The sequence below is a fragment of the Suricata suricatta genome, chromosome 12 (genome assembly GCF_006229205.1).
Source record: "Suricata suricatta isolate VVHF042 chromosome 12, meerkat_22Aug2017_6uvM2_HiC, whole genome shotgun sequence".
In the NCBI taxonomy this organism is placed as follows: domain Eukaryota; kingdom Metazoa; phylum Chordata; class Mammalia; order Carnivora; family Herpestidae; genus Suricata; species Suricata suricatta.
The window spans coordinates 20,789,054-20,815,780 of record NC_043711.1 but is presented as its reverse complement, the minus strand read 5'-3'; the positions used below and the strand labels follow the sequence as shown (position 1 = coordinate 20,815,780).

Below are 26,727 nucleotides of genomic sequence, written 5' to 3'. Positions count from 1 at the left end.
GCCCAGCTCTGGGTCTGCCATGTTGGATGGTTTGCTACCTTTTATCTCCACCTCCTTCTCATCTTGGGAGGCTCTCTGACTGAGGCTCTTGTACTCCAAACTCCCTCCCCACCCCTCACTCTACTCAAAGGTAATTTGGTCCTTACAGTCGATGCATGGGGGCTGCCCCAGTTCCAAGCAGGTTTTGTGTGGGAGCACTTGGAAGCCCCAGGCCCTCAAGGCTCCTGTCCCGACCAGACCCCTCTTTCCAGCACATGCAAAACATCACCTTCCAAATGGAGTCCAGTGTGGCGGAGAAGGAGGGAGAGTTCCAGAGCCCCAAGTACATCTTCCACAGCTTCATGGAGAGACTCTGGGCGTATCTGACCATCCAGCAACTGCTGGAGAAAATGTGGGTACCCCACACCTTCAAGGGCCCACCGGGACAGCTGCACATAGCCTGAGCACCTTCCCAAGCTTCCCACTTGCGGGGGGCGGGGTGGCCAGCGGGCACAGGGTATCTCCCAAGCATGGAGAGAGGGGGTTGTGACACCCTGTATGAGCTCCAGACTCTCCCAGTGGAACCCTCCCAGAAGGGTCTGGAAGGGAGGGAGAATCTGACAAGGCTTCCAGCGGCCTGCTGAGCCTGTGATGTCCTTAACCTGCAGGATTTCGGCATCTGATGCTGAGAAGCAGGCCCTTGAGACCCGAGCTCTGAACTTGTCACTGCAGTACAGTTTTGTCACGCCCCTCACGTCCATGGTGGTCACCAAACCTGAAGGCAAAGAACAGTCTGAAGTTGCTGAGAAGCCCGTGGAAACAGGTGGGTGTGAGAGTAAGACCCCAGCCTCCTTGGCAGCACAGCCTTTCCCCTGTATCCCAACCAAGACCCCGACCCTGCCACCCCTAATGTCCCAGGAACCCCAAGAGACACCTCCCATTTCGTTGATGTGGTAGCTGAGGCCAGGTCTCCTGTCCCCAGAGTTTACTGCACCCATTTAGTGCTGGGGTTAGAAAGCAAGGTTAAGTACAAGCATGAGAGATTTATCAAAATCACTCTAACAGTGTCTTTCTTTCTTTCTCTCTTTTTGTTTTATCCAGAAAACAAACACAGGCACTTCCAGTTTGGTAAGGGCCTCAAAGGCTGGGCTGGGAACAGTTGGCCAACACAGCCTAAGGCACCAGCCCCTTGAGGTTGCGGGCCAGGGCCTCTTCAGCCCAGCCCACTGCCAGCAAGGGGCAACATCTGCCTAAGCAAATGGGTGCATTTAGTCACTTGTAGGTTCAGATACTGACTGCCACTTGGGGCCTGCCCTGGGCACTAGGGATACAATCTCCGTTCACCTGCAGGCCCTAGAAAGGTACATCTATCAAGCAAACCCAGGTCCCTCTGATTTCCAGGTCCTCCTTTGGCCAGATTTCATACCACGGGAGACAGAAGATTCAGACTAACAGGTGGCAAAGGAGGAGAGGGGAGAGGGGTGGGAGATTGACAGAAGGGTGGCCCTGGCCACAGACTAGGCTCTGCCCTGGTTGGTGGGGGTGTGGCTGGCCTGGCACACCTGGCTGGCTGGCAGCTCTGGGCCTTAAGTCCAATTGTGTCTAATTAGGGAGCAGCTATCCAGACTCCGTCCGTCTCGAAGGAAACACCTACAGAGGACCAGGTAATTTGAATCAGGGGCTGGCGACGGGGTGGGGGATGGAGGAGCCAAGGAGTTCAAGAAGGGTCCTTTGTTCCTACTTTGAACTTCTTCTGGCCCTGGGAGGAGAGGCTCTCAGAGTGATGAGTGCCGGGAAGGGAGCCATCCACCCTCTCCACATCCCTCTCCTGGGGTGGGTCCCAGAGCCCAGGCTGTGGGGGACCCACAACACTACTTCAGAGAAGACTACATGTGCCCACTTTTCCAAAGCTGGATCATACTGGAAGATAACTGGTAACCCAGGGAGAATCGGACCACAAGGACCTCTTGATTCTCCTTCTTCCCGTCTAACCTACCATGGGTTTAGGGAGTCGCTGCTACCAGACATGTTGTTAGGTAAGCCACTTTCTGACCCTCTGAGAGTCTAGTTTCCTTCAGGCGATCATTAAACCTGCCTATAGAGTTGGAGATGTAATTAGCACCAGCACAGAGCCTGAAACGGGGCTCCATCCCACGAGCTGTGAGATCTGACCTGAGCCAAAGTCAGACACTTAACCGACTGAACCACCCAGACGCTCCAAAGTAATGTGTCCTTTATTTTCACTGGATCAGATTCATGACACTCTGGAGGCTGGCTCAGGATGGAACCTCCTAGAAAGGGAAGGCTTCCTCCATTTCCAAAGCCAACGGTGGTCCCTTGACCTATTTCTGATCCCAAATCTGGACTCAGAAATAGCACAGAGCCAGGCTAGACCCTATGTCCTCTGCATTTTCCCTAATAGCATGCTTTGCTGTTTGAAAATCTCATTACAAAGGCTCTTCTAAGTTGGATGTATGTGAGGCAGGGATTGTGGGGCTGGGTGGGTGGCAGGTGGCAGTGATGGCTGGAGGGTGTGAGGATTGCTCTCAATCCTGACTGCCTTCTTCCTTTCTGTTTCTGGCTGTCCCTGCACTAATGCTGCTTCGGCACCATCAGCCCCCTCCATTCCTGATGAAGTGTTTCATAGTACGGGTTTAAGAACCAAGGCCAGAGCCACTGACACACCTACTACTGTAACGCAGAGGCATCGGAAGAGGAAACCCTCAGGGAGCTCTATGGACTCATCACGTGGGTTTCCCGTGTTGAAGTTGAGAGGGATCCCTGGCCACAGGCATCTGCTCCTCCATCCCTCCCTGCTCCCTCACTCTCCAGGAAGGGGCTGTCTAAACCCAGACTCTTTCTTCTTTCAGAACCAGCCAAGACAGACTCACCCCCCGGTAAGTTGTCAGCCTCCCTCAGGCCCCCTCCCTGCCCTTACCTCCCAGCCTGCTCTACCTGCTCTAGGAACTGCACCTGCTGTCCCAGCCCCCATCCAGGCACCTCCTGTCATCCTGACACTGCCCGGACAGAGTGTGAACCGCCTCTGTGTGGACATCAAGCACTCTCAGGGGCCAATGACCCTGCTCTCAGACCCTGACCAAGGTGAGAGGTGCACACCCAATCATCCATCCAGAGAGACCCAGATGCCACTCACTCCCACTTACTACCCCAGAGACAATAATGGGACACCTGTCCATGAAGACACACTTTACCCCACGTGGGCCTGTGCCAGGTCATGGTATGGCCATGCCTCTGAGCACTGACACTTGCACTTACATGACATATGCGGGTCTGGGTGTCCTGGGTACTCCAGGGAGATAATATGTGGACTTGTCCGCAGGCACTGCCATACTTCAGGGGTGGGGGAACAGACTGGGCATATATAAGCTCAGAGGCCCATAGTCAGTGCCCAGAGCGACATAGAAGTGAGCCAAAAGAGGAGACGAGCTGTCTGAGGGTCAGGGGAGACTGCACGGGGTCATAGAGGAACGTTTGAGCCTTGGCAGACAAGTGGGGGCCCCCTGGGCAAAAGGAGGGGAAAGCAGAAGCAGAGCCCTGGAAGGTACTGATGGGACTCTGGAGGGTGTGGAGCAGCTGAATGGAAGGAGGAGATAGGTGTGCTGGCCAGGCCTGCACTCCCCACCCCCAGAAGGGTCTTATGGCTGAACTGAGCATCAGGTCAGATGGGAGGACGCACAGCATGGGGAGATGGCCCACACATGCCTGCAGAGCCACCCAGAGCCAGTGAGCACCTACAGCTCCCTCACTCCTCCCAGCTCCACACAGTCTACTACTCATCTCACCAGGCCATGGCCCGTTTGCTCCCAGAGCTGGGCATCACTCCTCTTCCATCTCGCTCTTGGCCGTAGCACCACGTCAGGCCAGCCACACTGCAGGGGCTTTATGAATATTCGTTGATTTTAGACAGGATCTGCCTTCTCAAAGGGCTCATCTGAAGGTGGCCATCACTGAGGATTTGGGGGCCCTTCCAAAGCCATATGAAACCAGGGGGTGAGGGAGAGGTTGTGGGAGGAAGTGTTGGGGAAAGGGGACTAAGAAAGTGAGCTGTTGAGAAGGGGTTTGGGCAGACCTCTCATCCAGGCCAATGCTCAGCCTGGGCCATGGCCTTGACCTCTCTGCTCCTGGCCCTCTCAGGGATTGAGGTGAGAGGCCAGTATGAGACGGAGAAGGCCCAGTTCTCGTGGATCGAGGTGACCTTCAAGAACCCACAGCTGCAGGTCCGCGCCTCCCCTGAGCACGTGGTAGTGACTCGAAACCGAAGAAACTCTGCCTATAAGTGGAAGGGGACACTGTTCTCAGTGATACCCGGGTAAGGCCCCAGGCTGGGTACCTCTCTGGCCACATTAGTTCACTGGTGACAGTGCTGACAAATGACTTGGGCCCATGGGCCTGGGGATGGGGCGGCTGAGTGTGAGTCTCTTGCAGTGGGCTTCACCCACAGGAGGGGCCAAGGTTCGGAGAGCCCTGCCCATACCTTCCCACTCTGGAGAGTGCAGAGGGGTTGTGCTGGAACCCAGCTGCCTTGACACCTAACCCAGGTTACTACCCCATGTAGGGTACAGTGTGGCTTGGAGCTGGCTCTACTGCCAGTCCTGTGTGACCCTGGGCAGGCTGCTTAGCTCCTCTGTTTCCTTACTCATAACCAGAGATAATCACCCAGCCCTGAGTCAGAGGGTGAGGAGAAGGTCCAATGAGGGGATGTGATCCAGGAGTACTGCGCCCGTTGGATAGTCTGGTGCCCACTGGATACAGTGGAGGGCCGTGCTGTCTGTGCGGTGAGCTAATAGTGACAATAATGAGAAGCTGGAGAGCATTGTCCCCCAGGGGAGGCTATGAATGTCACCCTTAGCATACTCCTGGAGCTGTGATAAGAGACAAGTCTATCTGACATTAAACACTGGGCAGCTGGTGGGTAATGGAGGTGGACAGCCATCTCTTCTGGGTGAGGCTGCCCTACCAGAGAGCTTTCAAGAGGCAGCTTGCCAGCTCTGGAGGCCACCAAGGGCCTGGGAGTGGGGCCAAGGACGCTGGCCCTCATTGAGCAGTACACAACCCCCAGCCTGTACCGAGTACAGAGAGCCTTGTCCTCTGCCCTCTCACTGTGCCGTACCATGGAGACTGGTTTCCACGTGACAAATGAGTGGGTGCCTCGGAAATCTGAGGGGCTCACCTGAAAACCATCCAAGTTCAGGAGAGGTATTAATGTTTCCTATTATCTGATAAATGCACAAAGAATGACAGAATTTCTGTGCCTCAGACATATATACTAGAAGATGGAATGAAGAATTCCTATCACCTGCAGTGAGAGAAAGTCCAAATACTTCCATGAGCTACAGAAGATAGACCGAAGGGAAAACAGACCACACCTTGTACATTGCATCTAGAACAGTGTAAATTTAGGGCAGTTCCATTTAAAATAACCTCAGAGTAACAGCAGGGTCCTATTCAACATGCTTACAGGAGCCTAACATTCCTAAGAAAACAAAAAAGGTAAAAATCTCAAAGATTGTCTTAAGTAAAAAAGGACAGGATAGAATGAAAAGGGACTTGCTTTTCTAGACCTAAGTAACACTAATCATCAGAAGGAAGTGGCACTAGCCATAAAAATGAAAGGGATAGAATGAATGTATCAGACAATTGACTAAATCATATAAAACTAATTTATAAGAAACTAGTCTAAGAAGAGGTGCCTGGGTGGCTCAGTCGGTTGAAAGTCTGACTTCGGCTTAGGTCATGATCTGATGGTTCATGGGTTCAAGCCCCGCGTCAGGCTCTGTGCTGACTGCTAGCTCAGAGCCTGGACCCTGTCTTCAGATTCTGTGTCTCTTTCTCTCTGTGTCCCTCCCCTGCTCACGCTGTCTCTCAAACATAAATATAATATAAAAGAAAAAAAACTAGTCGAAGAAAACCAGGTGGGAAAGGAATCTGTTTTATTTTATAAATAATACACCAGATACCACTAAGATGGTCCCAGTTTACCAGTGAGGAAAGCGAAGCCCAGAACATTTAAGGGACTTCCCACCCAAGGCCACTCCCACCTCGAATGCTCAGAACATGGGTGTCCTCACAGCCTCAGCATGACCATGGACAAGGCAGGACTCCTGCTGCTCAGCAGCCCAGACAAAGTGACCATCGGCCTGCTCCCCTGGGACGGCCCTGGGAAGGGACTGCGTCTCCTTCTGCAGGACACGGACCGCTTCTCTAGCCACGTTGGTGGGACCCTTGGTAAGTTGCCCGTGGCTCAGGGCATCCTCAGAAGTCACCTCTGCCTGTGACTAGGCAGTGCTCTTCACCTCTGTGTCTCCCAACCTCCATCTTTATTCCTTGCTGACCCACCCTTTGTGTCTCAGGCCAGTTCTACCAGGACGTGCTCTGGGGGCCCCCAGCAGCGGCAGATGATAGCAGGCGAACACTGAGCGTTCAGGGCCATGACTACTCTGCCACCAGGTGACTCCGCAGGCAGGCCACTGAGCCTGGCCGGGTGTGGGGGCTGGGAGGCTGGGAACTGGGCTGGGGGGGGGGGCGGCCCTCCTCCTCTGTCCCTGCCTGGAAGCTAGAGACAGTGAGTGCAAAGGTTGATACTCTTTAGTGATCTCTGACCCAGCTCTCAGTGACCTCATAGAGGACAGTCAGCTCAGACCTACAGAAAACCCCCCAGGCCAGAGATCACTAGGGTGAGTTGGGGGCGGTAGGAATCTCCTCCCGGACTCTCAGAGCCCTGAGCCCTGAAGAACACGCACAGCTGGGTCCACGTGGTGACCCGGCCTTGTCAGCATGTGCTGGAGGAAATTCTAAGGCCCCCAAACCCTCTACCCTCCATGGTCCTAACCCCAGCTGCCTCCGTCTCTTCCCACCACACCTGAGATTTGGTGACCGCCTATCTTTCTGTCTCTCCGTGTATCCATCCCAGATTGCTCAAGCTGGATTACCAAGAGGGGCTCCCAGGAACAGAGATTTCCTGCTGGTCCGTGGAGCTGTAGTTATGTGGGAGGGGTCATGCTCACCCCCCAGGCCACCCCTCTGTGTGCAGAGAGCTGCCACCCTGTGACCAGAAGACCGCCTGTGGGGCCTGGACTGTGATGGGGAGGGATATTCCTACTCATTCCAAATAAAGGTGCTGTGAGCCCAGGAAATGGACATCTGTGGTTGCATCTGGATACATCCCTGGGCCTCAGAATCCCATTAGAATCTTCCACTGTGAGCCCCTCAAAGGCCTGTGGCCATTAAGGCCCATGAAGAACTTTCAGTCCAGTCTCTTCATTTTACAAGCAGAGAAGCTAAGATTTTAAGAGATTAAACCACCCATTTAAAACATTGCTGCAGCCCCTGGCTGGAGACTAGGGCAGAAGGACATTCTCTGGGAGCAAAGGTTCCGTCTGCTTGGTGGTCACTGAGTCTGAAAACCAGTTTTGACTAACAACGAAAGAAGAAAAAGAGTGAACTGGGTAGAAGTTCTTCTGAGAAACACAAGTGGCCCTGGGCGGGCACCAACTGGGTAGTTCTTTATAAGCCAACTCTCCAACCTCTCAGCAAGCTCTTGGGCCCCGGGGGGATAGGATTTGCATGACACGGTTTGATTTTCACACCTGTGCTCTGGATCAGGCCTGTCTGCTCACTGCCTGGTCAAGAGGCTAACACTGGTATACGGGGGAGACACAGATGAGGTCCCCCGCCCCCCGGCCCAGGGAGGAAGCAAGCATCTGCCCCCAAGAGCCTTGTGTCTCATGAGGGTGCTCCAGGGCCCTGGGCTGCTGGGGGTCTGTTCTCCCATCCATGCTCCAGGGGTAGGCTCGCCAAAGATTGCACCCAGTTCCTGCACAGGCGAAGCACACCTAAACATTTACAATTCCTCCACCTCCTTCTTAAAAAATGACACGTCTTTGGCTTACAAATAAAAATGATGAAGAGAACAAATGCAAAACCATAAGAATAAGAATAAAAGAAACAAGCAGAGGAAGAGCTAGATCGCAGGCACCAGGGTAAGGCAAGCTAGAGCAGCACAAAGCTTTGTGCCAAGCTTCCCGGCAGCCAAGAGAAAGGAGAAATTGAGCTCGCTTGCTTGTTGAGAGGAAGCAGTCTAGATCAGCGCGGAAAGCAGTCTTTTCTCGGCTCTAGAGCCTTACAAGATGTTTGCAGAGTGATTCTTTCTAGAAGCCTCAGGGGAGAGGCCAGTGGGAGGCCTCCAGCAGCAGGTTTGCCAAATACACAGGAACACTCCGGCTGAGCCGCTGCATCTCCATGGAGCCTAGCGGGCAGGTTGGGGTCAAGGCTGAGTCGCCTTGTTAAAGTCACATGGAGGGGCTCAGACCAGAGCTCTGACATGCCTGGATGCGAGACGAGTGCCCACCCCACACTCACCCCCCGGGACCCCAGGAGCTGGGCTGGGGCTGTGGACTTGGTGAACAGCAGAGGGGTCATCGGCGACTTCCTGGCCCAGCCCCACTTGCAGGGCAGGTGTCCTCTGTGAGCAGGTGAAAGGAGCTCCGTGCCCTTTGCTGTTTTGCTCACTGCCATCTGGCAGGATCCTTCTCCCCATTTTACAGATGTGAAAACTGACTGGTTTAAAGCTGCATGGCTCCTCAGTCAACCTGGGGCCCAGGGGGAAGCAAGGCCTGGCCACTTAGGTTTTCTCCTGGATTGGCCTCCCCAGTACCCTCCACCAAGCCCCTAGACCCTGGGGAACCGTGTTCTGACTCAGGCAGATGAGACCGTGGAGTGGGAGGTAGGGGAACTTCCTGGTGACCCATCGCCAGATCCCACCCTCACCCACACTGGCATTTGTGTCCATTCCCAGTCTCACTCAAACCTCATCCAGAAAGTTGTAGTCCCCCTGTTCTGCCATCAAGCAAAGCTGCCCACTGCTTCCTGCAATGGGTGCCCTCTGCCCAACATGCCCATAGCCCATCAGGCAGCGAGAACTGCAGAGGCAAAGGATCTGGGATGTGAGGAGTTAGGTTCATAGGACTGGAAGCAGTTTGTGTGTCTGGAACCCTGAAAGTGAGGGGAGACACCTGGTGTGTGGGGTTAGTGACGCTGGACAGGCCATAGGTAGGACATTGGTCTTTCTCCCAAGATCAGTGGGTGGGAGGTGTCATTGATAGGGTTTTAAGCAGGGAGTGATGATTGGTTCTGCTCTACAAAGTCTTTCTCTGGAAGCAGGGAGACCCAAGAAGGGGTGTTGCAGTTGCCCAGGTGGGAGAGGGTTGTCCAGGCTGAGGGCCCTCAGGGCCCCTCCTCTGGGAGTCTCTCTCTGACCCCACCCAGAACTTACTGTGGGGGCAGAGTGGGCAGTCACCATGAGCTGTGATCGGAGGATCTTAGGGATTGGAGGATCTTAGGAATTTCCAGCCTAACCGCCGCAAACTTAGGGCACTGACACAAAGAGAAAATGTACACTAAGCTGTGTGCCCCCAGATTCTGGCCCAGAATGTTGGGTTTATCTGCCAAATGGATAGATGGCTGGATGACTAGTGGATGGGGTGGGAGGTGGACGGCTAGATAACGGGAAGACAGAGGGCTGAAGGACACCCATCATGAGCGGCAGGCCATGTCTGCTCTGGAGCACCCCCTGCTTCTGCATCATAGAAGGATCTTCAGGCCTGTGGGTCCTAATGGTGGCTACTGTGCCTGACCCCTGCCTTTTCTTATTACCCTCCTGGACTCTGAAATGCACTCAACTCTTCTTGACTTCTTAGCCCCTTCACACCAGAGTCGATTTGTTTTTTTCCTTCCCAAATCATTATACATGTGGCTCCCAAAAGTGCTTACCCCCAACCAACCCCGTCTTTTCCCCACATCCATGGAGAGCCCCAGGGAATTGCCATCCTAGTGGCCAGCCCCTCTTTTGAGCTACCTTGGGGCCCAACTGCCTGGTCCCTAGAGCAGGGGCTCAGAGAGACATGCAGAGGCTGGTGGCCGTGTCCCCTCAGCCTTTATTGTCACAGCCCTCCCTGAGACCCTGGTCCGTGGCCCTGTTCCAGAGGCCAGGCGAGCTGGGCCAGCCATCTCAGCAGAGCTGACACGTCGGCTCAGAACAGGTCGGGGACAATGTAGTCGCTGTGGACACCGTCAATCAGCCCTTGCCCGTTGTTGTGGACAAACCAGCAGGCGACCTTGGTGCCGACACTGACATCCTTCCTGTAGTCTTTCTGGGAACCCCTGGGAAAAAGGAAAGAGACACTGTGATATACACAGGGTGGGCAAGACGGCTGCTACGCTCCAGGACTTAAGGCTGGAAAAGCGTGTGAAGTTGCCAATTCTGGGTCCAGAACTCTTTGGTCAAGAAAGAGATCAAATGATTAACTCCCTCTAGGGGGCCACGTTTAGTCTTTTCCTGATTAGGAGGGGCCTAGAGGGGGCGGGAGGTCAGGACCCCAGAAGGAAACGAGTAGGTACCCCACAGGAGACAAGAACCTGCCAGGCCAATGTGCCTGGGTGAAGAGGGCTTTCTCCTCCTGTCTTGTTACTGGGTGGGGTGAGGATGTCAGAGTTCTGTTACCTGGTGACCGTCAGCCGATGGTTCTTCACCACCATTGTGGCATCTGGCTTTGTGGGGTCAGAGCCTGGGTGGATGTCGGACACTTTAAAGTCCAAGGGATGGAAAAATTGTCCTGGGAACAAAAACATTCATGCTGTCAGCCCCTGCACACTGTCAGCCTCTGCCATCACCATGGGTAAGACAGCCACTAGCCTCCTGGGGTTGATGCAAAGGCTGACTGGGTGTTGTGTGCTTGGTCCGGTGACTAGGACAATCTTTCATGTGGCTTTTCCCCTCTACCATGTATCCTTAACAGTCTGAAGCTTGAACATTCCATACCCAGCAGCCCATGTGTCTGTGCTGACATCCGGTGACTGTCCACCACATAGAAGCCCAGAAAGTCTTGGTGGACAGGATGCTTCTTCCATACTTGGTGCAGGACGACCACAAAAGTAACCCCATCTCCAAAGGAGACCACCATATTCTTTTTCCTGTTGATGGTCACAGACAGCCTAGGGGAGAAGAGGAAGGAGGTCAGCAAGCAGGGCCCAGTGGCAGCCACGATACCGAGCATCTGAATCGAGGGCATCTCAATAGGGCCTTCCCCGTACATGGCACCCAGGAGCACACAGAGTCTGGACACTATCTCAGAGGTGTCAGAGAGAAGATGCCTCATGCGTGATGACTATGCCCTCTACTGAGTGGATCCTTGTTCTTCGGTAAGCAGAAGACAGGGCTGTCCTGGGAGTCTGGAGACATGGGATCAATCCTCAGCTCAGCCACTGGCTTCCTGGTGGCCTGGGATAGGTTCCACCCCTCTCTGGGCTTCACTGGGAATAATGCCTCTGCCCTATCCACTAGGCTCCAGGTGACTTGAAGACCTTGGAGAGGCTAAGCAGTTGGAGAGCTAATAAGTTTAGCAAGAGAAGGTGAAGATGAGGATTCATGTGTTATCAGATTGTATAGGTCCCCTAATACTTATGTCCACACAGCCCTTCCCTCAAGATCAGTCCTGTGGGGGTGCCTGGTTGGCTCAGTCAGTTAAGTGTCTAACTCTTGATTTAGGCTTAGGTCATGATCTCACAGTTCGTGAGACTGAGCCAGAGCTCAGTTGGGCTTTATGCTAACAGTGTGGAGCCTGCTTGGGATTTTCTCTCTCTCTCTCTCTCTCGATAAATAAACATTAAAAAAAATTAGTCCTCTGAACTGTCCAGCTACCAATTCTGGCTGGGGCCATTGTGGTCATCCTTCCCTGGGCAAGGACTGAACTCTGAGGCCACCAGTCTCCCCTGTAGCCCTTGTGGGTCTTCTGTCCTAGGATTTGTCCAACTCCCTCAGAAACTCCTTAGACTTCCAAGACCCAGGAGCGGGGCCGTACCCATCTTGTGTGGTTGTGACCGTGTCCAGCCAGCTGAAGGTGCTCTGTGCAGCTCCATTCCACAGGGCGATCTTCTCTGGCGTCACCTCCATCCGGAAGTCCATGTGAGCATTGGCAATGCCCAGCTTGCCAAAGTAAGTCTTTCTGGTCTTGGAGTCAGGGTTATCTCCCTTCTCGCCAATGATCTGCCCATTAACTGTGAGGCCTGCCAGAGGGATGGGGTAGTGAGAGGCCAGTGAGACCTTTCTGAGTCCAGGCAGGTTTTTAGGATGCATCTTCTCCTTTAGCCAGACCTGCTAAGGGGGGGGCCAGTGTGGGGTCCCCAAGATGAGACCAGGACTTCAGAGCCAGCCCTCCCTGTTCCTAGACATGAGCTGCAGACCAGCCCCTGCCTGGGCCAGGGAGTGGTGTTCAGAGCAGCACTGTTTGCTGGACACAGGCATCACCTGGGCCACCATCACCCCAACCATCTCTCCAACACCACGGGGTCCCAGGGACTTGGTGGGCCTGTGGTCCAGGCAGCCCCTCAAGGAGTAAGCCGCACATAAGGAGGGTACATCTGGGCAGAGTGAGGATCTTGGCCCCAGCTCCAGCCCGGAGTCCCCACCTGTGATGGGGTCCTGGATGAGGCGCAGCACTGTCCCTGGCTCCTCATCAATGTTGAAGCAGATGGCATCATCCTTCTGTGGAACTTGGATGATGAAGTGGGGGTCGCCATCCACTGAGAGAACATCAGAAAAAGGGCTGGCTCCCCGGACCTCTCGCTTACTACCTTGTGGGTAGACTCCCAAAAGGTAGGAGGCTCTGGGGCCTGGGTCTCATTCTGGGAGGAGCCGGGGGAACTCACCGTAGTAGTAGGGTGTTTGAGGAGGCTGGTAGCTGGCTGTGGACCCAAGGGGAGAGAGGTCGAACTAAACAAGCAGGCCTGGGAAGGCGCCAGGACCCACATCCGGACTTGGGTTCATGTGCCTTCCCTTCCCACTTCCCCATACTCTCAAACCACCTCCCATTTCTTCGGGATCCCAGTCATCTGCCTGTTGCAGAGAGCAGATTTAGGAAGAAGTCTGGAGGAGAAGGTGCAGGGGCCGCCCTCTGGGCAGATGCCCTGTGGTGGGGGGAGGGCAGTGGCTGCTGCCATATACTTACTCAGGTAAGCCATGGAGCGGGCCACTGAAAAAAGCAGCAGAAGGGCAGTCATGAGCTGGGTCCGAGGGTTCCCTCTCCCCCAACACCATGCCTTCTACCTGGCTTGGGGCTACCAGTCCCCAGGGGAGCCCCAACCCGGGCAGACCGGGTTGGGATGTGACTCCTATATAGACTTTAGAAATAGGAATGTGCCCAGGGAATTCCCTTCTGGGGCTGGTGGTAATATGGATGTCATCTTTATGCCGGGTCGTGGCACTGGGATGTGGCTAAGTACACCATGAGATCGTCTGCTTCCTGTCTTGAACAGTGTTCACAGCAGACGCCATTCTGCACCCCGAACTCCTGCTCCCCAGTTGGGGTGGTCTTGGTAGTAACACACACACACACATACTCATGCACACATGTGTGTACATCATGACTGCATTTGACAGGACTGTGCTGAGGGGAGAGCAATGACCTGGTCCAGATGCGCTGCCAGGATTGAACCACCTGTCAGTGGAGGCGGGGCAGGCTGGGAGGCACTGGGAGGCCCTGCTTGGTGGTTGTGGGCTTACTGGGGGCAAGGATGCAATTTGATAACAAGAGACACACAGAATGCTATGAATCCCAGAGTGGGCACCGGCGCCAGGCTGCCCGGGCTGAAGTCCCAGCTTGGCCACCTGCTGACTAAGTCCTCGAACAAATAGACTTAGCCTCTTTATGCCTCAGTTTCCTGACTATAAAGTAGGAATCATGAGAGGATTCCTTTAGAGGGTTGCTGTGGGTGGGATTAATGGAGTGCCAGTGTCTGATGTGAGAATTTGCTAATTTTTGCAGGTCACAGAATGCTCTTATACCGACTGTCCCTCTTTAGTAAGGGGAAGCCACCTCCAAACAAGGACCTGATGAGGCTCAGAAGGGGCAGAGCTCAGACCAAGGCGGCTCATTAGTTGGTGGCAGAGCTGGGACCTGATTGCAGGTGTCCTAAGGGCCCCTCCCTGGGATGGGCACTTGGAAAGGCCTCCTTGGTTCTCTCTTGTCTTCCTCCTGGGACACCCACCCAACCACTGGCTGAGGCTCACCGTCTGTATCTGCAGGCCCTGTGTGGGAGGAGGAGGAGAAGTGTGTTAGGAACCACAGAGTCCTGGTATCAGCATCAATGCCATCAACTGGCTGCCCATCCCACCAGCCCCAGGCTGTGGGGCTCCTAGCCAACAGCAGTCCCCCACCACTGTGTGTCTCCTGGAGCCAGGAGCTCCTAGAGGCCGGAGGCCGGGTCTGGGCCAGCTCTTTGGCTCCTGTGCCTCCTCATGCCAACCTCCTCCTCCCCACACCCCAGTACAGGGGCACTTAGGAGTCCACTCTTGGAGTCTGGTTGAGCAGGCCTGGGCCAGCCTCTGGCTCTCAAGGCCTTTTCCTCTCACAATCCCAAGCACATGCCCTAGGACTAACTTTCAAGCTGCAAGTGCTTCTTCCTGTTTAACTGAGCCTTTCTCTGCTGCAGCCAAAGTCCCTTTCCTTGAAATGCCCCTGAGCAAGGTGATGACTCACATCCCTTTAGAGACCTGGAGGCTCCTAGTCACCCCCTACCCACTGTCCAAGTCAATGGGTTCACCCTCCCAGCAACACCCTCCCCAGCCCTTGGCCATATCCCCCTCTTGCCCCCTGGACCTGCCCCTTTTCAGCAGGCCTGGGTCTCACCAGCCTGGTTCATTCCTCTTCCAGGCACCCAAGGCCCCGGTGGTCTTGGAAGCCCTTCGAGTTCTGGCCTCCACTCTCGATGCCCACCTTCTCCAGGCTTGTCAGCGATGGCTGTCTGGTCCTCATTGTCTTCAGGCTTGGTCACCACCATGGAGGTCAGTGGAGTCACAAAGTGGTACTTGAGGGACAGTTCCAGGGCCTGGGCTGTGAGGTTCTCCTTCTCCTCACCATGGGCATTCTTGCTGTGGGGAGGGGCAGGAGTGTCAGTCGAAGAACCTTTCCCTGCCTGGCCTCCTCTGCTGGGACTCCCAGAATGAGGCCAAGAGCCCCAGAGGCAGCCCGGGAATGCCTTTCCCCAGGGTAGAACCCACTAGCACTCAGAAAAAGACTGGTTCACCAGCCGCCTGGGATGAATGGACTGGCCGTGTCTGAGGCTGGGCCTCAGTTTCCCCACTATAAGCTACAAGGGGCTCGAAATGGCACCACTACAATCACTCATGATAGTGTCCATGTCCTGAGCGCTCAGCATGTGCCAGACCCTGCACCAGGGGCGTTGGAGGTGTACCCCACCTAAAGGAAGGCCGACATGGCGCTCGCAGATGGGTCCAAGCTCTGCCTTCTTGGGGCTGAGGGCAAGGGTCCAAGCCTTCAGTTGTGCTCAGCCTCACCATCATTGTGGGTCCATGCCAGGTGCGGGGGACAGGGTGCTGAGGCCCACCCCTTCCCTCAAGGTGCTCCTGGGTGCTGCTTGAGCCCCCACTGTCAGGTTGGGCTATGCCCCTGGGAAAATGTTCTGGGGGGCTGGGCTGAGAAGAGGGGAAGGCAGCTGGGAAGGGTGTGCCAGAGCGCATCCCTGGGTGTGGCTGAGCCTTCCTCCTTGTGGACTCCCCCAGAGCAATGCCAGCACAAGGGCAAGCACAGGTAAGTGGTGGGGCAGTGTGGGAGGCCCAGGTGTGGGCCTGGCTGTGTGAGGGGTCGCCAGGATCACCGTTTCTCCAGCAGCTGCTCAATGGTGAGGTAGGCCCAGAGCCGCTCGATGTAGTTCCCAAAAATGTAATCCTGCTCCCTCAGGGCCTTTTCCATCTCCTTCATGTCCACCTCCTCTGTGAAGGTCAGATCATTGATGGCCTGAGGTGGGGGTGAGAGGAGGCCAGAGGCTGGAGGGCTGGAGGCCTGGACCAGGTGGACCCAGGTTGAGGGCTGCTGCTGCTGGACCCTCAGGCAGGAGGCCAGGCCCCATGGGTGCCGATCCTCCATCCATAGCACACGTTCTGGCCCTGGCCCAGCTCACCCCATGGCCCTTTACATCTGCCTTGAAGTTGTTCATGTCCTCGTCCACCAGGCGCCCAGCCACCACGATCTCAGAGCCATCGTAGAAGTGCTTGTAAGCGTTCTGGGTGAGGTCCTGGATGGCATTCTCGGGGTACTCCACCTCCACACTTGTCAGCAGTGGGTTGGCCACCTCCTCATAGAAGCCCTGGAGTCCAGAGGGGGACTGGTCATCTCAGGCCACAAGCAGACCTGGAGAGGATGGGGTGGGCAGGTGCCCACTGGCGCCTCCCTAGGCATTGAGTCCCCCAGGTTGGGCTGGTCCTCGCTCCTGATCTTCACTTTCTCATGGCCCTGATCGGGTCCTTCAGTTTGTGGGAGCCTTCCTGCCCTCCCCCCACCAGGTGGAGCCTGGGAAGAATAGGAAAGGTAAGGACCAAGTTCCTGGCAGTGCTCGAGAAATGTTTGTTGGAATGAAAGTAAGAAAGAGAAAAGTAAAGGAGGAGAGGCTGACCAGAGGAGGTGACTTGGCACAGGAGCACAGAGATCAAGAGAGACAAGGCAGAGACACGGAGACACGGGGCGCGGGGCGGGGGGCGGGGGGCGGGGGGGGAGGGCGGGGTGCCTCTGTAAAGATTCGCCGTCACCCGCACCAGGGAGGAATGGGGTTGCTGAACTTCGCAAATGAAAATACAGGACGTGCAGCTGAATTTGAATGTCAGATAAATAACGAATTCATTTTTAGTCTATGTTTGTCTGTAACGAGATGAATTGTGTGCCCCCGACATACATGTTAAAGTCCTTACCCCCACTCTCTCCAGACATGACTTTTTTTGGGAGGAGAGTGGTTACAGAGGCGATCAAGTTAAAATGAGGCCTTTGGGGTGCATCCCAATCAATATATATGGTGTCCTTATGAAAAGGGGGAAATTTGGACCCAGAGACAGACAGGCACATGAGGAAGATGATGCAAAAAGACAGGGAGAGGGTGGCTATCTGCAGGCCAAGGAGAGAGGCCTGGAACAGACCCTTTCCCCACAGCTCTCAGGAGGAAACAGCCCGACTAACAGGGTTGATTGGGCTTCTAGCCCCCAGAACTGTGAGGCAACAATTTCTGTTGTTGAAGCCTCCCCGCCGCCCCGCCCCGCACCCACCCCAGCATGTGGTACTTTGTTACGGCCGTCCTGGCAAACTAACACAGTGTGCTATACAATATTTGGGCACGTGCTTACACTAAAAAACTGTTCATTATTTGCCGGAAACTCATATTTGGCCAGGTGTCCTGTATTTAATCTGGCAGTCCTGTGGGGGAAGCAGGTCTGTTTTGTGTAGCCTGAGGACGAAATCAACCACCACTGATGGATAAGAGGGAGCTAGAGGTAGATGTCAGCCCAAGACAAGGCTCTTTCTAGTGAGTGAAATTGTCACTTGGTGGAACAACTGTCTGAGGAAGTAATGAGCTCCTCATTCCTGGAGGTATGCAAGACAAGGCATACCTGCAACTGCAAGTTGGCATCGGAATCCTCATAAATGCGCCGGGCCACCCCATGGTTCTCCAGAGCCATGTTCTCCAGGAAGTTATAATTCAGATTATTGCCAAAGCCCAGGTTATACAAGGGGAACTTGCCCCCAATGGCATTGCGTACATTCTCTTGGATTTTTTCGGGTCTGCTTTCACCTGCAGGAGAAAGAGGTGTTCACACCGCAGCCCCAGCCCCAGCAACTAGCTGGAATAGCTCTGTCTGAAGATATCTGACGCCTGCATGGGCCCAGCTGATGGTTAGGGCCGGGGGTGGTCCTTGGGGGGGGCGAGGCCATGCCCTTGAAGGGTTCACAGGCCATGGGGGACCATGGGGAGAGCCACCCAGGATCTTGCAGCATGCTGGCTTTGGTTCAGAGTCACACCCTCCTGCCTCACCAACATTGGCATCCCCGTCGGTCAGCATGATGACAATGGAGGTGCTCCTCTCGGGGACTTTGTGTTCTTCCCGGGCCTTGTTCAGCATGTTGATGCCCCTCAGCAGCCCATCATTGATGTTGGTCACTGGCACACAGATAGACAGAACCGTGGGAGGGCGTCCTCAGTACCAGGGTGGAAGAGGTCGGGACAGCAGGCCCTGCTCTTGGGCCTAAGGACCCTGTTAGCCAATGCGCCCTGGTACTCCATAGATACTGATCGAGTGAATCAGCGAGTGAAGAATGAATGACTTACTCTTTCACTGGGAACCAACGGGCCAGCCTGTGGGGGCTGCTGTAAGGTGATTGTAAAAGCAGTTTGGTAAACTATCAGGTGGACTTCCAGGCCCACTCACTGGGAGGAGAGGGGGGCAGTGTGAGGTCTTTTGTCATTTTCCCTAAGAAATGGCCCAAGATAAGCGTTCTCTGTGGCATTATCTGGCCGGGACCAGATCCAAGGTCATGGATTAGAGAAAGGAAGAATGGGCTCCCCTAGACTGCAAAGAAGACACCCCGGTAACAAGCCTGAGCTGCCCCCCACCCCACATCTACCCCCAGCTGAGGTCTGCAGGACCTAGACCAGCAGAGGCTCTGTCCCAAGCCTAAGGGGGAGGCAGACTGCTCGGGCCAAGGGGGAGGGACAGGATGTGTCTGCTCTTCCCTCCATTCATACTTCCTTGATCATTAATATTCTTCACAAATGTCCTGGCCTCCTCAATGTTCTCAGGAGTGGCTTGAACTAAGGTGTCTTTCCAGGTGGTCACATCCCCACTGAACAGGATGAAATTCAGGTAGTCGTCCTCTTTCATATCCTCCAGGATCTTGAGGAGGGCATCCCTTGTCTGGGAAAGAGAAGGGCATGCAGACAAGAAGCTGGGAACGAGCAGCGGACAGCCAGCTGTCTTGCGGCGCGGCTGTCACTGGGACCTACGCTCTCTGCAACCAAAGGGGGCAGATGCTCTGTGCCCATCCCCCTTTTTTTATTCTGTCCCCCATCTTTCTCTTTCACTGGAAATATCAGCTTCATCCACTTACAGATAAATGTATCTCCCTCCCACCCCTCAACCCCACTTGCAGTGAGAAGCGCACCTGCTCCATTTTCCGACCATGCATGGAGCCACTGACGTCAATCACAAAGACCACATTCTTAGGTACCACAGGAAGGCCTTGAGGTGCAAAGAAATGCACAAAGTAGCCATTGACTATCTGGAAAGGGGAGAGAGAGAGACTGCAGGCAACGCACTTTTAGCAACTCTTGTAGGTAGAAACCAGACATGTACCAGCTCCAGAAAATGCTGTTCTTTCCCACCCACCATGGGGTGCCACACAAAGGCTCTGGATGATCCTCCATCCCCAGGCTGCACAGGAAACTTGGCCTTGGCCTGAGAAGCAGGGTCTGGGGATAAGAGGCAGCTGCAGCCGCTCCTGCACCAGTCCTCACCCCGTAGGGGTGATGGAGAATCAACCAGCCTGGCAAGGCCAGTTGGCAGGCACCTGTACGTTGGCCGGAGACTCTCTGTTCACGTCGTAGGTGATGATGAAGTCTCCGTTGAGCAGGGACTCTGTACAGGTTGGACATGAGCGCTGTTGGTCCATGCTGGGCTTGAAGGTCACACGGCCCTGCAGGAGGTGATGGAGGGCCTCGCTCAGCATGGCCAGGGCCTGTCGACTCTGCCCTGGGGAGCAAGGCCAAGCCCCCACAGGAGGTGCCTGCAGGTAGGTGCCTGGGCATGCTCTGGACTTTCAGAACACTTCTCTCCCCATCAGGGACCAGGGGCTCCTTGGCAGGCAGGGGCCTTGTCCCATTCGGCCTTTGTCTCTCCCTGTTCACTGGGCCCCTTGGGCTCCTTAACTCAGCACCGAGAAGCCACTCAGGGAGGGGATTTGCACCATGAGAAGGAACTTTGTGTCCGGTGGTATTGTGTGTATTGGAGGCAAGAAGAGGGGGAGGGGGTAGATGGGGGACAGGGAGAGGGCAGGGGGCCCAGAGCCAAAGCACTGCCCTACAGAAGCCAGGCGCCCTCTTCGCTATGCTCCTCCAGTTTTGACTTTGAAGTCCTGAATGACTAAGGTTTGCTATTCATGTAAACATTTTATTCATTCACTGCCCACAACAAACAAGGCGCCTGGAACAGCTGTGGGCTTCAGGAACTGGAGCCAACCACCAGCCAAGTGATTCCCTTTCATCGGTCACCCTTCAGTGTGGCATCAGTAGCTCTAAATGACTCCCCCTGGCCTCAGTGTCCTTTTCTGTAAAATGGACAATAACCTGCCCTGCCTACTTCCCAAGGTAGAATGGGATCAGGCCTTATGAATGGTCCTTCTTCCCTGTGGTGCAGATGAGACCCCAGTTCTGCTGGCAGTTTATCAATCTCTAGCAGCCCCTGACCCTCCTGGAAGAGGTGCCTCGGGAGAAAGGAAATGGCCGTGGGTATTTCCCTCTCCCCTTCTCACACACACATTTACCTCAGCCAAGCCCCCGGGTTGACACTGTCCTGTTAGTATCAGGGTCCCTGCCCCTGCCCCCCAGCCCCCACCAGGCCTGAGAGGCATTACACCACCTTTTTCCCTGAGAAGGACTTGGTGAGGGCGCTGCCCAGGAGGTCATTGGTGATGAATGAGGCCTCAGCATCCAGCGTGCTGATGCCCTGGGGCTCAAAGATGTCTGCCTCGATCTGGAATGGGCAAGAGTAAGGAAGGGTCACTCAGCGACAGTGCAGAAGCCAGCCTCCAGGACAAGGCCAAGGGGACTGAGATGCTCAGTGAGGGCACAGGGACAACCTCCAGACAACTCATAATGACTAAGCCTGGTGTCTCCCACCAAGAAAATGGCTTCAAGAGTTATAGACGGGTCCATGACCCCAAGGCTCTCCCATCACCCGCCATATTGCCCTCCATGCCACCACTAAAGCGTTGCCCTTTGGCTTTCAGATCTGATGCTCCTCAGCCATGCTGGGGCCGGACTTCTGCGTTCTTGACCCTGCTCTGGACTCTGCCCCAGGGCCCTTCCCCGCTCGCACACCCCGGCAGGTTCAGCAGGAGCTACAGGGGTGGTTGATTACCTCAAAGTGCTTGACCAGTTGCTTGGGCTGGACCTTAAGGTACATCTCGTACTTGCCCTTGTGCCTCTTCAACAGCTCCTCATAGGTGAGCTCAAATGTGACCTTGCTGCCCGCTGCCACATTGACCGAGACCGTGAATTTCTCCAGCTTCCTCCCTGAGGCCCTAAATGGGGGTGCAAGACAATGACTGCCCTGCAGTCCTTCTCAGACCCTCGTTTCAAATCCCATCCCAGCCCCTTGGGAGAGACCCTACCCTCTCTGAGCCTTGCTTGCCTCCACTTCAAAGTGGGATAAGGTTGTAAGCTACAGGCACCTTTTGCTATAATAATGAAATAATAACAGTAATAATAATAATGGCCGTTGCTGTTGCTGTCTGCATCTCTGAGGGCCTTTGCAGCCCAGACATTCTTCCCTAAGTCCGGGGGGGTCCACACGTACTTGACCAAGCCGGCTGTCTTGCCTTGGGACACAGCCTTTTCATACTGCTTCTTGGCGACTTCCTTCTCCTTGACATTCCCAGGGTAGGTAACACCGTCGATGGTTCTGTAAGAAAGGGGAGTTGGGGACTCATGCTGAGCCAGACTCCCCTCCCCACCCAGAGCCAGCTGCCGTGGTAACACCCACAAGGTGAAGTTGGTGATGAAGGCCGTCTTGGGCAGTTCCACATCAAAGGACACCTCCTTGGCAGTGTCTGCGCGGTTGACAGCCCTTGTGGTGACAACATTGTGAGCAAAGCGGGAGGTGACCTTGCAGTTGATCTTGGTGCTGTAGACCTCGATGCCGTTGACGACCTGCAGGAGGGGTGGAGATCTGCCTCTGGGAAACCAGGCCTTCATCCCGGCTGCTCCCCTACCAGCTCCCTGAGCACAGCCCAGAGCCCCTGCCTGGTAAGTGGCCCCTCTGGTTTCCCAGTCACCGTGTCTGAAGCCTGGGCAGCATCTTCTATCCTCATGTTCAGTTGTCTACCCTGATTCTGGAATTCTCTGGCCTTTCTGAGCACCTCTCTTCTCGGAGACCAGGGGCTCCTTTTCAGGTGAGACCCTTGTCTGATTCAGCCTTTGCCTCTCCCTGTTCACTGGCCTCACAGGCACCTTAGCTCAGTCCTCCTTAGAGCTCAGCACCAAGAAGCCATGGGGGAGGGGTTTTGCACCATGAGAAGGAACTTCAGCTGGGCCGTATTGCATGTGTTGGTGCCAAGAAGAGGGGGTGGGGAAAGGGGGAGAGGGTCCTGTTCCGCCTCCTTAACCCTGGGTCTGTTCACAGAACATGAAGCAAGCTGTGGCGGGGAGAGCTTATAAAAACCCAAATCTGCTGCTCCGCATCCCCCTCAGGACGGTCTTCCCCATGACTCTGAGGTCCTCCAGGCAGGTGCTGCCTCTCTGACCATCTGTGCTTCGGCCACACCAAGTCTCTGGCCCTAGAGCACCCTAGCTCCTCCTGCTCACCTCCACTTGGAAAGAAATCACATCTGCACACATGCCCACCCTCCTCCTCTCCTTTGGTAATTGCCTGATTCTGTCCCCAAACAAGGGAATGTGTGGGGATGACCTTCGTGCCCCCAACACCTTCTCTCCAATGCAGACAGAACGGAGGAAGGTCTAGGGAGACATCTGGCAGTGTATAAAGATGCTTCATGAGGACATGTGTCCCCAGCCCTGCACACAGGCCCTGGTACCGGTAAGTGCTGGGTAAGTGTTTGTAGGAGGAAGGGCTGGTGGGAGAGCAGCCCTGCGCCATATCCAGAGGGATCTGTGGCACTGTCTCCCAGGGGTCTTGAGTCACATGGGGTTCCAACAGGGCAGGGGCTGGGAGCTGTTGTCAAGTGTCAGGGACCTGCCATTATGGCCCGCCCCTTCTGCTATTGGGCAGCCAGCTCAGCCCTGCCCTGCCTCACCCCACCCCATCCCTGGTGAAAGTTCTCACCCCTTCCGGGAGGCTCCGTTTCTGTAAAAACAAAGATAAACACAGAAATCAGGCCAAGGCCAGGTCGCCATGACTGGGGAGCAGGCTCTGGGCTGAGGCCAGGGCTCAGCAGTGACCCCCCACATACCTCTTGAGGGGCCTCTGGACAGAGGGCCCACCCAGAGCTACTTCAGAGTAGAAAGGGCTCTTAGTAGATGGGGAAACTGAGATTCAGAGAGGGCAGGTCTCCAGGTTTCGCAAAGGAGCAGGGCTGGGAGAACTAAACCAGCTCTCTCCCTGCCTCGCATACCCTACCATGCTGCCTTGCCTTGGGCCCGAAGCCCCTGAAGCCTCCCCCCAGACACCCCCACAAGGGTGTACCTCACAAGGCTCAGCTCAGCCTTTCCTGAAGTCCTCTGCCCTTGTCTCAGATGTGGACCTGCAAGCCCCTCAGTGAGGTGAGCAGTTCCTGGTGCATTGCCCATTTAACAGATGGGGAAACAGACGCCCAGGGAGATTTAAGAGCCCAACATCTAGCCCTGTCCCCTGTAGCTCTCACTGCGCAGCCTTCTGCCTCCTCCTTGCTCCACATAGAGGACCATCCATCCTGTTGCCTCTGCCCATGTGACAAGCCCACATGGTGAGGAGGGGGCAGACTTACCCCCAGTTGCCGGGAGGGGCTCCTTGGGAAGCCAGAGGCCGCCAAGCCAGAGAGCAGGGCCAAGATGAGGCAGGGCCACCAGGCAGATGCCATCGCTGAGCAAGCGGGCCTGGCCTGAGTTCCTTATATGGTGAGCCTGGTGTTTTCCAAGTGGGGTCAGTGACCTGCAGTGTGGGACGGGAAGAGAGGGAGGTGGGGGGCTCCCCCGGAACCCAGGCGTGGGTGGAGTAACATCCCTAGATCTGCCTGTACCAAGGGGGCCCATGGGGATTGTCAACAGTGTTGGGACATGGGGGCTCTAGGCGAAAACAGAAGTGTGTGTTGACAAATGGGCCCGGGGCTCCCTGGGTAAAGGCGATGGTGACAGAGTGTGGAGTCCCACTGAAAGCCAATGGCAATGTTAGTCAACCATCAAAAGAATGAAATCTTGCTGTTTGCAACAATGCGATAGAAGTAGAATATATTATGCTAAGTGAAATAAGTCATCTCAGAGAAAGACAAATATTATATGATTTCACTCATATGTGGGATTTAAGAAACACAGCAGCTGACCATAGGGGAAGGGAAGGAAAAATAAAATAAGATAAAAACAGAGAGGAAGGCAAACCATAAGAGACCCTTAACTACAGAGAACAAACCAAGGGTTGTGGGCGGGAAGGTGGGTGGGGGGTGGAGTACAGGGGTGATTGACATGAAGGAGGGCACTTGCTGGGGTGAGTACTCGGTGTTATGTGTAAGTGATGAATCACTTAATTCTACTCCTGAAACCAATGCTACACTGCATGTTAACTAACTTGAATTTAAATAAAATCTTGGAAAGACAAAAACAGATAACCAATGGCATCTCAGCCTGTTGTCTGTTTCCTGCACCACCGACATGGCCTTGAGTCTGACCCCTGGACAGATGCCTCCCAACCTTCTCCAGGCAGCCAGGGCGCAAAGCCAGGCCAGTCACAGTGAGGCTCAGACCTCCATGGCCAAACACCTTGCTCATTACACTTCTTGGGTTCTCACGGCCTCAGGGAAAGGACAAACCCCAGGTCCCGCATCCCAGCACTCTCTGTGATCTGGCTCCAACTTGCTTTTCCAAACTCACTCCCTTCCCACTGGCATGCCCTCCCCTTCTCTGCACTCGCATCGCTTGCCCTGCCAGCCCAATGTCCTGTCCCAGAAGCCATCCTGTTTTGTCGCCTAGCTGACTCCAGACAGCCCTGCTCCAGGCTCCTGGCCCCTAAGGGTCTCCATCTTACCTTTCGTTGAGGCTTGTATGTTTGGGTCTGATTGCCCCTCTAGAGTCCAAGCTCCTGAAGGGCCAGGCCATGTCACATTCATCCCTGTTTTCCTGGGGGATGGCCTCCTGCAGAGTCATTCCCCTAAGAGTCTCCAGTGAGGCTGGAGCTCTTGTCTCCAGGACAGTGGATATTTCAGAGGAAGAGCCCAGGCCCACCCTGGGTCACACCAGGGTGCTACCAACTCCCAGACCTTCCAGTGTGGCCACCATGTGCCCCATACACATGCTCTTCTGAGCAAAGTGACCAGTGGCTCTGCCACAGGGCCATCACTGAATGGAGTTAACGAGTCTGCCTGGGCACCAGGCAGCTAATTTATGAGTTACTATGGCCTTGACTGAAAGCTCCACACCCGACTGTGAGTTATACAGAAGGAGTTGACTGCCAGCAGCAGAGAAAGAGCGAGAAGGCAGAAAGAAGATTCCACTAGGCAGTAGTAGCCATGAGGAAAAGTGGACTAGTGGCTGGAAGTGGTATGAGCCATGGAAGTGATAATAGTTGCCAAGTGGGCAAGATGACATTGGACCAGGTGAAGCAGCCACTGAGATGCTCAGCACCTGTGGGGGAGGCCAGCTGGGTGCTTGTGCTCCCCAGGCTTCTGGAATCCTAGCACACCCCTGCTGCCGGCTGGTGCCAAGCTCAGTGCTGACCCCTGGGAGCAGAGAGAAAACCCCTCTCAGAGCTGAGCTGCAGCCTGGCCACGGGGTTCCTGGCTCCCAGGAGATCTCGTCCATGTGGTCGTTCTCAGCGCCCATGGTCGCTGACCGCTGGGTGTCGGGGGCTGTTGGCAGAACTGTTGTCCTTTGAGCAGTGGCCTGTGGCTCCTCATGGCCCCACAGATGCCTGTGGGGCTTCCCAGCCTTTCCTCTAGGTCCTACCTCCTCCCCAGTTACTTGGAGTTTTGTGGGAGGGACAACTCAAAATACTACTTCGGAAGCTGTTCAATGGGCATGGAAGGACAGCTGGGGACTTGGAGGGACCCAGAGTCACCATGTGGACTTGAGAATTAGATGAAATCTAAGAGATCTTTGGGGTTCCCCCTTCTCCACTCTACAGGAGGGCCTTGCTCAGGGTGGCCAGCCCACGGCTCTCCCTTGAGAAGCCTAGACGCTCCAGATGGCGGCTGGTCTTTGAGACTCTGTTGACCTCCCGCCCCCATTCCCCCCACTGCCTGCCACTGAGGGCTCTATATTCCCTGGGTCTGGAGCCGTCCTGAATCTCAGCATTTGTGTTACTTTTTAAAAATTTTTTTAAATGTTTATTTGCTTTTGAAGGAGAGAGAGACAGAGCATGAGTGGAGAGAGCAGAGAGAGGGAGACACAGAATCCGAAGCAGGCTCCAGGCTCCGATGCAGGGCTCAAACCTACGAGCTGTGAGATCATGACCTGAGCCGAAGTCAGATGCTTAGCCAACTGAGCCACCCAGGCGTCCCAAGATTTGTGTTATTGATCTGGGTCCTCAAGGACCTCCATTACAGTGGGAACTGGACAGAAGCCAGCAGAGAAAAAGTAGAAACCTTTGGAAAAGTAACACCCATCAACCTTCACCCAGAGGGCCAGAAGCTCCCCAAGGTATAGTATTGGTTCATCTCCCCACACCTTGTAACACTGAACTTTAACTGGACCCCAAAGGGAAGCCAAGGGAAGGAGCCCTGAAAGGATCATTCCAGGCATCAGGACAAGGAGCCAGTGGGCCGCTGTCACTGGCTCCCTGAAATCACAGCTTCTGGGCACTGGCTGTCTCTCCCTTTGAGAACTATCTGCAGAGGTTGCATAGCCACAGTTGCAGAGTCGAGCTGAGGGGGCGGCCCTGTGCCCAGGGGTGCAGCAGACAGCTCCCGGCAGGACTACCTTGGGACCCCAAGTTCATATATGTTTTGTGCCTTTCTTACATTCATTTAGGGTGAT

At 54.9% G+C, this 26,727-nt stretch overlaps 2 protein-coding genes across 2 annotated transcripts in view; one reads left to right on the top strand and one right to left on the bottom strand.

Moving 5' to 3' along the window:
• Nucleotides 1–7,137, top strand: part of ITIH4 (inter-alpha-trypsin inhibitor heavy chain 4) — a 14,437-nt gene extending 7,300 nt beyond the window's left edge. The window contains exons 11-23 of the mRNA XM_029917879.1: nucleotides 149–391; nucleotides 648–802; nucleotides 1,081–1,107; nucleotides 1,381–1,434; nucleotides 1,590–1,643; nucleotides 1,890–2,015; nucleotides 2,596–2,727; nucleotides 2,850–2,876; nucleotides 2,965–3,081; nucleotides 4,135–4,309; nucleotides 6,071–6,225; nucleotides 6,351–6,447; nucleotides 6,911–7,137. Of these exons, the coding sequence (XP_029773739.1) occupies nucleotides 149–391; nucleotides 648–802; nucleotides 1,081–1,107; nucleotides 1,381–1,434; nucleotides 1,590–1,643; nucleotides 1,890–2,015; nucleotides 2,596–2,727; nucleotides 2,850–2,876; nucleotides 2,965–3,081; nucleotides 4,135–4,309; nucleotides 6,071–6,225; nucleotides 6,351–6,447; nucleotides 6,911–6,980 (1,432 nt within the window). The 3' untranslated portion in view covers nucleotides 6,981–7,137. The remainder of the gene's footprint in view (nucleotides 1–148; nucleotides 392–647; nucleotides 803–1,080; nucleotides 1,108–1,380; nucleotides 1,435–1,589; nucleotides 1,644–1,889; nucleotides 2,016–2,595; nucleotides 2,728–2,849; nucleotides 2,877–2,964; nucleotides 3,082–4,134; nucleotides 4,310–6,070; nucleotides 6,226–6,350; nucleotides 6,448–6,910) is intronic.
• Nucleotides 7,138–9,912: 2,775 nt separating this feature from the next.
• ITIH3 (inter-alpha-trypsin inhibitor heavy chain 3) lies at nucleotides 9,913–23,624 on the bottom strand. The gene is made up of 22 exons (XM_029918683.1): nucleotides 23,532–23,624; nucleotides 22,892–22,912; nucleotides 21,593–21,759; nucleotides 21,407–21,511; nucleotides 20,969–21,131; nucleotides 20,468–20,581; nucleotides 19,401–19,526; nucleotides 18,996–19,112; nucleotides 18,580–18,748; nucleotides 17,869–17,994; nucleotides 17,447–17,628; nucleotides 15,973–16,158; nucleotides 15,670–15,809; nucleotides 14,769–14,923; nucleotides 14,063–14,080; nucleotides 13,002–13,025; nucleotides 12,703–12,738; nucleotides 12,463–12,576; nucleotides 11,856–12,060; nucleotides 10,817–10,989; nucleotides 10,499–10,610; nucleotides 9,913–10,158 (listed from the first exon to the last, which is right to left on the bottom strand). The coding sequence occupies exons 1-22, from the start codon at nucleotides 23,622–23,624 to the stop codon at nucleotides 10,029–10,031; spliced, it is 2,676 nt and encodes an 891-aa protein (XP_029774543.1). The 3' UTR covers nucleotides 9,913–10,028.
• Between the last annotated feature and the right edge of the window lie 3,103 nt (nucleotides 23,625–26,727).

Coding starts and splice junctions, on each gene's coding strand:
- ITIH3 (XM_029918683.1), bottom strand. CDS start 23,624: ATGGCATCTGCCTGGTGGCCCTGCCTCATCTTGGCCCTGCTCTCTGGC. Junction 17,995..18,579: donor GAATATTAATGATCAAGGAA/GTATGAATGGAG, acceptor TCTGTGTGCCAG/TGACCAACATCAATGATGGG. Junction 10,611..10,816: donor ACAGACACATGGGCTGCTGG/GTATGGAATGTT, acceptor TTTTGTTCCCAG/GACAATTTTTCCATCCCTTG.